At 38.4% G+C, this 12,144-nt stretch overlaps 1 protein-coding gene and 1 long non-coding RNA gene across 3 annotated transcripts in view; one reads left to right on the top strand and one right to left on the bottom strand.

The window, feature by feature from the left end:
• LOC311040359 overlaps nt 1-8,692 on the top strand; it is a 57,931-nt gene extending 49,239 nt beyond the window's left edge. The window contains exon 3 of the long non-coding RNA XR_014600260.1: nt 8,604-8,692. This is a non-coding gene — a long non-coding RNA (uncharacterized lncRNA). The remainder of the gene's footprint in view (nt 1-8,603) is intronic.
• LOC311040347 (hepatic and glial cell adhesion molecule-like) overlaps nt 1-12,144 on the bottom strand; it is a 95,077-nt gene that overhangs the window by 8,082 nt on the left and 74,851 nt on the right. Inside the window, exons 1-5 of one of the 2 annotated variants that reach the window (XM_084050577.1) lie at nt 8,613-8,748; nt 7,036-7,326; nt 4,998-5,264; nt 1,785-1,880; nt 1,381-1,461 (exon numbers count right to left, since the gene is read on the bottom strand). In XM_084050577.1, the coding sequence (XP_083906703.1) occupies nt 1,381-1,461; nt 1,785-1,880; nt 4,998-5,264; nt 7,036-7,326; nt 8,613-8,676 (799 nt within the window). In that variant the 5' untranslated portion in view covers nt 8,677-8,748. Of the gene's footprint in view, nt 1-1,380; nt 1,462-1,784; nt 1,881-4,997; nt 5,265-7,035; nt 7,327-8,612; nt 8,749-12,144 lie in introns of those variants that run through there. The other variant, XM_084050578.1, reaches the window with a different exon arrangement.

Below are 12,144 nucleotides of genomic sequence, written 5' to 3' on the forward strand. Positions count from 1 at the left end.
AAGTATGGCATGCATATTCCTGGAATGCAACTAAAGGAAGACACAGATGAAATGTTAAAATGTCCTTTTAGACGACCAGCGTAGATCTGAGCACAGGACCAGTCCTCCTAAACATGTCTTGAATTCGATTTGAATTTTATCAAATATGAGACATTGTATAGAAACCATTAGGACTTGCCTTTATCTTCTTTATTCTATCTTATAATGAGCATGAGGACCATTTATATGAAGATAGGTTGACAATGGGTGAAGTGGTCCTTTAACTGTATTCAATGTAATGTGTTCAATCGGTGTAGTTTGCGTGATTTCACTCCTTTATATGCACCCGACATGTTAACACATTGACTGCCTGAATTATTTTCACTGCCTATTGTTATTCATGCCAGAGATTTTTCAATGAAAAAAAAAAAAAGTACTCGGGAGCCGAGATACAAAGTTTTAAGTTAACAAGGAAGTGGATGAGAGTAAAGATCTTCGAAAATTCATATCTCCTTGGTCTTTGGGTCAAATTTAAAAAAAAAAAAAGTAAAAAAAAAAAAAAAATCTTTTGAAAAATTATTTTTTTGCTAAAATCGAGTTAACTCGATCTAGGCAGTCAATGTGTTAATAGCATTGTTAGGGCTATCACAATTATGAAATTTTGCTTGACGATTAATTGTCACTCAAATAATTGCGATTAATGATTTAATTTTGTTTCTGTCAGTGAACATTGGAGCTTCAGGAAAAAATAAAACATTTATTTTTGGCTGTTAGGCTTCGTAAACAAAAGTTGCACAGGGCAGATATGATAAAGAACAGACATACCGTATCTAATTACTTTATACTTTAAAAAAAAGATGAGTAGTGAAAATAGCCGGCTCAAAACGCGTGGCATGGTGACGCATTTTGAGCTTGTAGATCTGCTATTTCTACTATTTTTTTTAAATATAAGATTTTTTTTACCCGGAAATGATTTAGACGATTATTTGAAAAATAACTGCTATTATCTAAAATAATTGCGATTAGGCGATTATGTACTAATTGTGACAGGCCTAGTAAGCATTGTCATAGTATTTGCGGGCGAATCATAGTATTGTCAGGATGGGGGGGAGGAGATCATAGTTGACTGGTGCTATAGTGCCCCAGTATGCAGCCCTGTGAGCCTGTGTGTTAATGCGGCCCTGTCATCAGGAAGAATTGATGATTGGAGGTTTATTATGAACACACAGATATCTGGTGTTATGGCTGTTATGCTCATCCCTCATGGATACTATTATTCATTTCATAATGACAATGATATTTGATAATTATAATGTGTTATTAATATAAATGAGTTGGAGGTTCAACTCCAGACCAAATCACATCACAAACTGCTCAAATAAAGTTCTCAAGCTTACTCACCTTTAGGAGGAAAAAGCCAGCTTTTCAGAGGCCCAGGCAATCTATCCCTCACAGAGACAGGCACCATCTTGTTTAAAGAATCTGAGATAAAATTCAAACACAGCAATAACATAACATGATTAGAGAGTTTAACCACTTTAACCCTATTTACATTTGAAAATATCTGATAAATTATTTGCAAACTAAATCATATTGACATCATTCATAAAGGATCACCCGGTGATAATTGAACACGGGTAGATATACATTTTCAGAACAATGTTTGTGTACTGGCTAGAGTGAATTAAAATGGATCAAATTGATTGGGAATCGTTTTGTTTTCAATAATCAATTTTGAATCGAATCATGACCCCAAGAATCAAAATCTAATCGAATTGTGACTTAAAATCAGTAGAGAAACTTACCAATACATTTCACACCAAACAGCAAAACGAAAGGGATGGCGACGATGACAGCCAACACTCCAATAATGAGTCCAACAATCGGTACCGGTGGAGGCACTTAGGAGGAAAACATAATGACATTAATGGGTTTCATTTTCTTTCAAATAAACAGTTAATTTCTGTCTGCATGTCTATAAACTGTATGAATTATATTGAATCATGATTTAGGCATATATGCGGTTAGCCGCAAATAAAAGTGTATATTATATTATTATTATTAGGCATCCAACTTTGTATTTGCCATGTTGAATTGAACAACATCAAACACTTAAATGATATTATGAATTCATCTTCATGACTTACTGTAGATGTCACATTCTGTTCCAACAAGTTAGTTAGATCATTGAGAGGTTCACAGGAGACAACAAGAATTACCAACACATTCTATCAACGTGTCTTACTCACTGTGCTTCACACAGACACACATGCCAAGCTTTATGATGTTCTGTGCTAGAAGCCAAAATTTAAAAAACGGTGTCCCGTAGAGCAAGGGTTCCCAAACTTTTCAGGCTGCGACCCCTCAAAATAATCATATTTGAATTGGGGACCCCCCACCCTGACAAGCACTTGGTTAGTTAGTTTGGTTACTTAGTTTATTTATACATACACATACACTTATACTGTATGTTGGTTTGTTTACTGTTGAGTGAGAAAACAATGTTGCACATTATGCTAATCATCTGGGGACACCCCGAAATAGTTTGGGGACCCCCCTGGGGGTCCTGACCCCCAGTTTGGGAACCATTGCTGTAGAGCCTAGTTCAGAGTAAAGATATGCAACGAGCCAAAATGCAACTTGTAAACAGAATCCCCAAAACTGTGGTTTGCAATGTTATAAAAGTGCACGCTCCACACTAGGGCTGGGCAATTAACTGAAAACTGTCACAGACAAAGAATTGACAATTGAAGTCCACATCAAGGCAACTAGCTGAGATAGTTTACCATTTCCATAGCATGTGAACCTATTATATTATATTGTTATACTGTGTACCGTTACATAAAAATATGAAATAGCCATACGCTCTATTTTCTTTTCTCCTGTTCGCTAGCTCTATTTTTCTCTTTCTCTCCCTCTCTCACAGGCAGGTGCGTGCGATAAAACAGAAAAAAGTGATACAGAGGACGGAGACAACATTGCAATGGCAGATGCGTATGAGCAACGTGTTTGTGGGATCATAAATGTATTGCAACTCTTTGATTGCTATTGGACAAGTATAATCGCTTGCAAGACAATTAGCCAGCATGCGCCGATCTACAACGGGGAAATTCAGACTGCAGCGATCGCTCTGCAATGGTTTCGCCGAGTTGCGAATCATTGGTCTGAACTAAGACACTGATTCATTTTGTCCACCTCGTGGAGTAAAACAATGAAAAAGGTCCTGCGCACTGTCTAGTGTTGTCCCACACACTGGATCCTTAGACCAATGGTTCTCAAACTTTTTCGTGCCAAGGACCCCCAAATTGATGTATATTTGGCCGCGGACCCCCATCTGAATTTGTTTTTATGCCAGGGACCCCTTGAAGAGAAGAGTTTTGTTAAAAAAAATCAAATTCATGCAAAATATTCCATTACTTTTAAGATTCTTTTTCTAAATGTTAAAAAATAGGAGATGTACAAGCTTGCAACATTTATTTATTATTATCATAATTTTTTAAAATATTTTTTTTGTGCTTTTTCTGCCTTTTTATTGATAGGATAGTGGGCTGACAAATGGGGAGAGAGATGGGGGAGTGACGCACAGCAAAGGTCGTTGGGATCGGGAGTCTAACCCGTGAAACGCTGTCAAGCTGGATTATCAGCATTACCAGCATACAGTATGTGGTATGCGCCTGGACCGCTAGGCCAGCGGGCGCCCCTTGCCGGGTATTTTTGAACAGCCAAATTTTGCTGGGGACCCCCCCAAGGACGCCTGGGGGTCCCCGGACCCCACTTTGAGAACCAATGCCTTAGACCAAACATATGTTTGTATATTTTAATACATTATTGAATATAATTATATTTTAACATGTTGAGCTGATATTATGAATTCATCTTCATGACCTACCCATTCTGTCCCAACAACAATGTCATAAAGTTAGTTATTTTATTGAGAGGGTACTACAGGAGACAACTAGAATTACCAAAATGTTCTATCAAATGTTTTCTCCACACACATAACCAGTTTTATGATTTATGTGTAACATATGGTACAAAAGGTCAACACTGTGCTCTGAAAAGCCTAGTTTAGACTAAAGATTTGCAAGTTTGTAAAGGCCACGGTGCAACATTTCCATAGCATGTTAACGTATTACTGTATATTATTTTGTATATTACTGTATATTTTACACTGTTATATATGGAATCGCTATATGGCATATGCTCTCCTTTCTTTTCTCGTGTTTGCGCGCTCTATTTGTCTCTCTCTCGCTTAATTTACGGTCTGTAGAGTCATGGGTGTAACGTTGTCCATACTTTTTACTGTTTATGGCGCCAACCTATAACGGGGCAACGGCGGGTACCACCGAGCCACACCCTGACACTCCCCAAGTCCAACACCAAATGCGGTGGTGAGTGGTGACAGGAGCTTTCTCCACTCTGCTATAACAACATGGAACAGCCTTCCCCCTTCTGTTGCTGGAGACATTACATCAAGTAGTGTTCATGCCTTTAAGAAGAGACTGAGCAAACACCTGCTCAGCATGAGACTGTAATCTCACAAAGCTCAAGGACATTCAATCTTCCAACATTCAGTTCATATATACTCCTGAGTAGCTGCAGATCAGTGATAGGCTGTCTGAATGTCATTCATAAAGCAACTGGGAAAGCATCTGTGTCATTTTAGATTTTAGTTATTCAAAGATAGCAGATATACAAGCTCATAGTGTGTCACTTCGTGCCACACTATGAGCTTGTAGATCTGCTACTTTTGAAAAATCGTGAAAATGTGTTCAAATCTTTGAATATATATATATTTTAAGCAAACATTTCTAAATCAAATCTTTGCTTTTGGGGGTCTCTGGAACAAAATATTTTGAGATGGGGGTCTGCAGCCAAATACATATAATTTTGGGGGTCCTTATGAAAACGCTTGAGCACCACTCATAAAGCAACATAAAACATTTTCAGAAAACTGACTCTGAACTAGGCTTAGGACAGTGATTAAATTCCTACACATCGTGGAGTAAACTACATACCATCATGAAGTGGATTTCGAATGGGCTCACTCTGCATCTCACTGAATGGGTTCTTCATTACACAAGAGAAGGTTTCAGCCTCCCCTTCCTTAGCTTTGGTGATTTTAAACTGTCGAGTCTGGGTAGAGTCTGACACCTCATCTTTCTTCCAGTGATAGGTAACCGGACCTCTCTCTGTGACGTTTCCTTCACAGACCAATGTGCAGTCGATAGAGGCAGGGCTACAAGACAGTGGCTTGACAACCACCTCCGGCTTTGGGACATCCTCTGTTGGGGAAAAAGAATGAATGTGAGTGAAAACAAATCGTTGGCTGTGTGATCTTCCTCAGGTTATGGTTATGACACAGATACACGTAGGAGGAGCGTGCTGATTCTTTTTTTTTTCAACAATTCCCATTCATTTCCTATGGAAGCAGGAGGCAAAGGACAGTCAAACAGTTGAACGCCTCAACCTTATGAAAATGAGAAGTGAATTTCGCTGGGCGGCAGCCAATCAGATTGTGACAGGGTAGCAACAACATAGCAACCATTTCAGCAGTGAGTGACACACAACATCACTTGACATTGACAGAAAGGAGGCAAAACTTCTCATGGATATAAACTGCAGCTTAAGTTAAGAACATACAGTAAAGTGGGTATGTTTCATTTGGGTGTTTCTGTGTGCCAGCATGTTAACTGTATTAGGACTTAGGAGTTAGGGCTGGGCAATATGACTTCAAATCAATGTCACAGATATTTCAAACTTTTGCCTTGCCTACGATTAATGAATGAAAAAAAGGAAAAATAAATCAAGAATAGACAATCTGCAAGCTCACAAACCATTGCATTAAGACACATCGTGAGCTTGTAGATCAGCTATTTTCACTATTTCTGTTTGCCACCATCCATTGTACAATTAAGTATAATACAGGGTTAAACATGGTTAATCCGAGAAATCGATTTAGTAAATCATACAAAATATATTAGATTTTTTTCATGTCCATTTGTTGATATATAATAAAAAATAAATACATTAATAAATAAAACCCTGCTTCTCGGTTATTCTATTAACCTACATGAGCAAGTTTGAGGTGGTTATTAGCTCTATTGTTGGTTAATTGCCCAGCCCTAGTAGGAGCTGTCCAGTCCCCGCTGTTATGAAATAATATACCCACTTCAGCTGTCACCAGGGACCCATCTGTCACAAAGTTCCATTCTTATATTTATAATTCTCAAGCTGCCATTATTTTAAACTCACCAGGAGCAATAACTATCTAATTAAAACTAAATAAATAAATCATGGTGAAAGGTGTTGGAGATCATTGGTGCTTCTAGGGGGTTTAAATATTTAAACAGCTTGTATTCTAGCGACACACCCACCATAATCAGACAGTTGGTGGCGAATGTGATTCACTCTGCTTGCATGTAATCTGCTGCACTCACTGTTATGGTTAAAGTGATAGTTTCCTAATGTTTCATGTACAAACACCTCCTGTTCATCACAAAGGTAATGGAATCTAGGTGAGTAACTGGATAGCACTCAGTCTCAAGCCCTATATTCAATTTTGGAAAAAAATATCACTTTAGTCAAACTGCAATGAGATGGATACCTGTTGTTCTCCTATGCATCTGTTGCCATAAAACCCTAACCCCTAACTCTTTTTTATTTACAGTTACAAATCAGCCATTGCTCATAAAGGGGGGGGGGCATCACAGTATAACAGGGACTAAGCACAATCTGTTTCACTTTCTATTTTCTTCTTTCATTTGTTTCACTCCTTTCCTTTCTGAGTCTCTTTCTCCAGTCCACCCCCCCCCCCCCTCTCTCTCTCTAGCTGTCTAGCATACTGGTCCTACTGATTTAGACACATTCATTCATCCTTAATCCTTGCATTGTCAATAAAGAATGCTAATAAGAAATTATCCTTCCATTAACCCTAACCAATTTACATGTTCTCTTCTGAAGACTGGACAGACGTATTGAAAAATGTTGATATTATGATAGAAGTACAAGACATAAACATTTATCCTTCACAGGACACAATGCATTCATACTTACTGATGAATTCTGGCTTGTAAGTCTTGCTCTGCACTCGACCGTTTACCTCCACAGAATATATTCCAAGGTCTTCTATGGTCATACTGTTGACGACCAACTTTCCAGTGGCTTTAACCAGTTCTGTGCGGTTCTTATATGTCCCATAGTAATCCACCAGAGGACCAAAGCCCTGATCCCATTCTGTCACCTTATTGGGGCCATGTTTCCACAGGACGCCAGTGATGGGACCAGTGACCGAGGTAATATCCAATTCAAGCTTTCCTCCCAGTTGTAAGTATTTCACTTGCTGGGCTGTGGAGAAAATTATTCCATTCAAATTAAGTTAGAGCAGCCAGTAATTATAATAAAGTGTTTAGAAGTAAAATAAATAAAAATAAGTATCTACTGTATACCACCAGTCTAACAAATAATAAAATAAAATAAACCGAAACTCAACAATCTCTTCATGACAAAACCCAAAGACCCAACCATAAATACAGCAATGTGTGTCTTGTTCCAGTGATAGATAAAGTACTAAACCCCAGTACTTGAGTGAGTCAAGATATTTCTGGCAACAACTCAACTACAAGTGATTGCTCAGTCAAATTACTTTACAGTATATTACAATGTACTTAAAGAGTTAAAGAACTGGAGTACTTGCTTTTAACAAATGTATTCCAAAGTACAATGCTTTAAAACAATATTAAGTATTCAAAAGTGCAAATTACAAAGCAGTACATTTTCTTTTTAATATCAATGCATTGCTGCATTGGAATTTCCCCTTTTTCCCCTTGATTAATTTTTCTGAAGCCTGACAGCTCATTCAAGTCAGCTTCAAGAATTGCCTCTTCTCATAAAAGCCTTTGATGCCCCATTAAGGCCCCTGCATCTCCTGCATAATGTATAGTACAACTGGTTGTCGAAGGAACATGGCAGGCCACTAATACAGTATGGTGATGCATGTACAAGGAGATATTATGAGAATTAGTGCGTATAGGCCATACTATTATATCGGCCTGCATACTTACTATGGTTACCCCCCCCCCCCCCCCGCCGCCCTTTTCTCGTTTTTTTATATATTTCCCTCAGTGGGTGCGGTGGGTGTACGCTCACTGTTCAGAGTTATAACGTCATTGTGAGACCAGGGGGAATTTCCAACATCTTCTATGCTAAATTAAATATGCAAGTCAAGTTGTATAGGCTATTTGGAGGAATATTTGACCAATATAATAAATAACCATTCTTCACATTGTGTTATGTATCGAAGAGTATCGGATGGATTCGTTACCATAAACAAATACAGGCGAGAGGCAAGGATAATAATTCGTGTGAATAGCCTGTTACTTGTAGCCACTTATTACTTTGGCAATTGTGACGCACTGCAATAATCACATACATTTAATGAGCAAAGATTAAAATAAATACATCTCATAATGATCAAGATGTGTCGTTGGTTTGGCGAACCAGAACACACACGCACGCGCACACACACACACACACACACACACACACACACACACACACACACACACACACACACACACGAGTTGGGTGTGTCCATTTTTATAAAAGTTTTAAAGAGATAGAAGTTGTTGTACCTGATGTTAGGATGAGTCCAGCTGCGGTCAACAGACAGACGAACCAGAGGAGACGAGCCTTCATGTTTATGATCAATAACTAATCATCAATACAGCCTATACCGCCGACAACAACCACACACACACGATAATGGCGGACTGCGCTGCGATTGTGCTTTGCCGTCTCTTCATGCGAGACCAAGCCTTTTCCCTTTCCGGGACAGGGATTGAAACCGAAAGTAAAGTAAACTAGAATAATAGCTACGCAATATTAATAACAGAACAATAACCCTGTAGTTTAGAACAGTGAAAGCATGTCTGTTAAATCATGAGTCAATGGGAGGATATCAGTGTTGTGTGGATATCAAAGTTAAACTCACAAAAAAACCTAACCCTAACTCAACAAACGTGTAACGCTGTCCTGACATGACCTTATTGCTTGGGTGAGCAGAGCAGAAGCAGTGCTGCTCCTAGCTGTGTTCCGTGAGCTGAAATAAGCTGTGTTCCGTGAGCAGAAATAACGGAGCAGAAAAAAGACTTCCGGTTGACGATCTCTTCAGAATAAGAGTACCCTCTAGAGTAAAAAGAAACCATTGAAAAACGGTTCATTTGCACATTAAAACTATAAATTAAGCATTTAAACGAAGCTAGAAAACACATATTATGTATATTTGTAATAAAAAAAAGTTTTAAACTGTTTTAATAACATTAAAAATGTATCTATTATGGATAAATGCTGTTCACTGGAGTACATAGACTTCACAAATTGGACGCTGGACACGAGACAGCTATTTGCGGGGGCACGTGTGACATACGTACGCGTTCAGGGAGACCCCCTCTACAACGCCACACTCTCCGCTAAGCCAGACAGGTGTATTTGGAAAAGTGGCGGGCCGTCCAGTGAGGTCAGGGGTCAGAAAACGGTCCATTTTCAGTGCATAGACTTCACAAATTGGGCGCTGGACACGAGACAGCTATTTGCGGGGGCACGTGTGACAAGCTCACAATGCGATTTACTATTTAGGCATTTAGGCATTTAGCAGACGCTCTTAATCCAGAGCGATTTACAGTAAGCAAGGTAATACATCAAATGCATAGAAATAGTAATCTAGGATCATATGTAAACCAAGAATCATCAGTCTAACAGCCCCCTATCCCCCCCAAAAAATCTATAATCTCTACATTGAAACTATTCAAACTATAGGATGCCAGGTCAACAATGGCCTGGCATCTGTCTACATAACATGGTATCTAATTACATTTTAGCCTTTGCATAAGCCTGCAAGCCTGCAATGCGTTGCTATCTTCTATTTTTGCACATTTGGCACTGCTGCTACAGATTATCATACATGTTTTAAGAGGTTTATCATACATGCCATTCCATCTGTACTTTCATTTTATTTCTGTTATCTATAATTTTAAAAAGACATTGGTTGTGTTAGCACAGTCTCTGTAGAAACAGCTCCCAACATTTCACTGCTTGTACCTGTATTGAGTAAGTGACAAATAAATCCCTCTTGATTCTTGTTCAGATTAGTTCCAGAGTTCTCTTTGAAAATGTCACACATTTTGAAATGGCTCCACATCCATTACCTGATAGAAGAGAGTTGCAGATTTTCATGGAACTTGGTAGAAATGATCTCTAGGCTGCCCTATAAAAATGGCTTAAGGTCACAATCATAGTCACAGTCAATGTTACATCAGTCTCAGGAACGGAGACAGACACAGAACGAGATGTTGGTGTGTGCCTTTATTAATGGTATTGAAATTTTATACTGATGTCAAACTGGGAAACTGAAATAGAAGCAAGGCTTGTCCATAGCCATGTCTGTTTTGTGGGAGTATCCACACATATCTATCAATAACTGGTCAACGCAACAGTACTGTATACACAGAAGATGCTTTAAAACTTCCTGATGATATTCTGTGGCACTTCCTGGGACTTGCATCCTCTTCCAAAAAGCCAATGAGTTGGTTTGATTTATTATGGAGTCATAAGGAGGTGAAATCAATAGAACTTTTTAAAAGGTATTTTATTTAATTTGATACGTGAAGTCACAGCAGTAGATTGGCTAATTTCAGCATGCAACCAAGTGTAAAATGTAGCATTACGACGCCATCAAGGCCCGCCAAAATACATTTTTGACAACAAAATCAACTGTAGATTTAGTCGACTAAAATCGTATTATATTTAGTCGACTAAAACTACACTAAAACAAACATTTAAGGTGAATAAAATATGACTAAAACTAAATTAAATGTTATTCAAAAGACTATGACTAAAACTAAATAAAAATTAACACTGTGTCACAGTGACATGACAACAACAGGTAACCTCAGTCTGTGATATTAATCTACAATTTTTTGTGTTAAATTGTGACTGTAGCCTGAATGATCAGCGGTCAATTTGAAGCAAGAACAGATTGTTATAATTGTAAGTAAGTAATAGTAAGTGCCACGGCAAATAGCTGTCTCATGTCCAGCATCCAATTTGTGGAGTCTATGCACTGAAAATGGCTGTTTTCTGACCCCTGACCTCACTGGACGGCCCGCCGCTTTTCCAAATACACCTGTCTGGCTTAGCGGAGAGTGTGGCATTGTAGAGGGGGTCTCCCTGAACGCGTACGTATGTCACACGTGCCCCCGCAAATAGCTGTCTCGTGTCCAGCGCCCAATTTGTGAAGTCTATGCACTGAAAATGGACCGTTTTCTGACCCCTGACCTCACTTGACGGCCCGCCACTTTTCCAAATACACCTCTCCCGCTTAGCGGAGAGTGTAGCGTTGTAGAGGGGGTCTCCCTGAACGTGTGCGTATGTCAAAAGTGCTGGCGCCAACAGCCGTCTCCTGTCCAGTGTCCAGTATTGTCTGAAAATGGCACTTTTCTTACCTCAGGCCGCACTGGGCGGCCTGCCCTACAAATGTACTACTATTTCTGTCCTCTATCTTTTTTTATGCTGTGTTTCCATGTTGTATGTATGTTGTTAAATAATATACATTTTTAATGATGTTTTTCTGATTACATTTGTATTTGTATTGTATTTTAGTTTTTAAATAGGTGAGATCAACTTTATAAACCCCAAATTCTTCTTTTTTTTAATCTCACCTGCACTATCTACTATTATTATTTGTAGCATATTTTGTGGTCTCTTTTATCATTGTTTATTTGCTTCTGCAATTAACAATATTATATCATCATCATTTTCCAAGAGTGACCTGGCATTAGTCAGCATTATTACAACAATGGACAAACAATACAAAAACAATACATATATGTAACACACACAAATCAATATCCAGTTAAAGTGCAAAACAGTGCTAAGTGCACATTTAATGGGGGTCAATAGCCAATTTCAAACTGGAACAACCTGGCACTTAGAAGTGATCTAGTATAAGCCTTTTAAAAAGACATACTGTACATCATAAATTTATTTTTTAAATACAATTGTGTCTTTTTTTTTAAACTTGCCACTTAGAAGTGTTTTAGTATGAGCCATTTAAAAGGCATACATAATAAATGTATTTTTAAATTAGATTTGTGTCTTTTAAAAAAC

The sequence above is a fragment of the Gymnoscopelus microlampas genome (assembly GCF_963454915.1).
Source record: "Gymnoscopelus microlampas genome assembly, chromosome: 24".
NCBI lineage: Eukaryota > Metazoa > Chordata > Actinopteri > Myctophiformes > Myctophidae > Gymnoscopelus > Gymnoscopelus microlampas.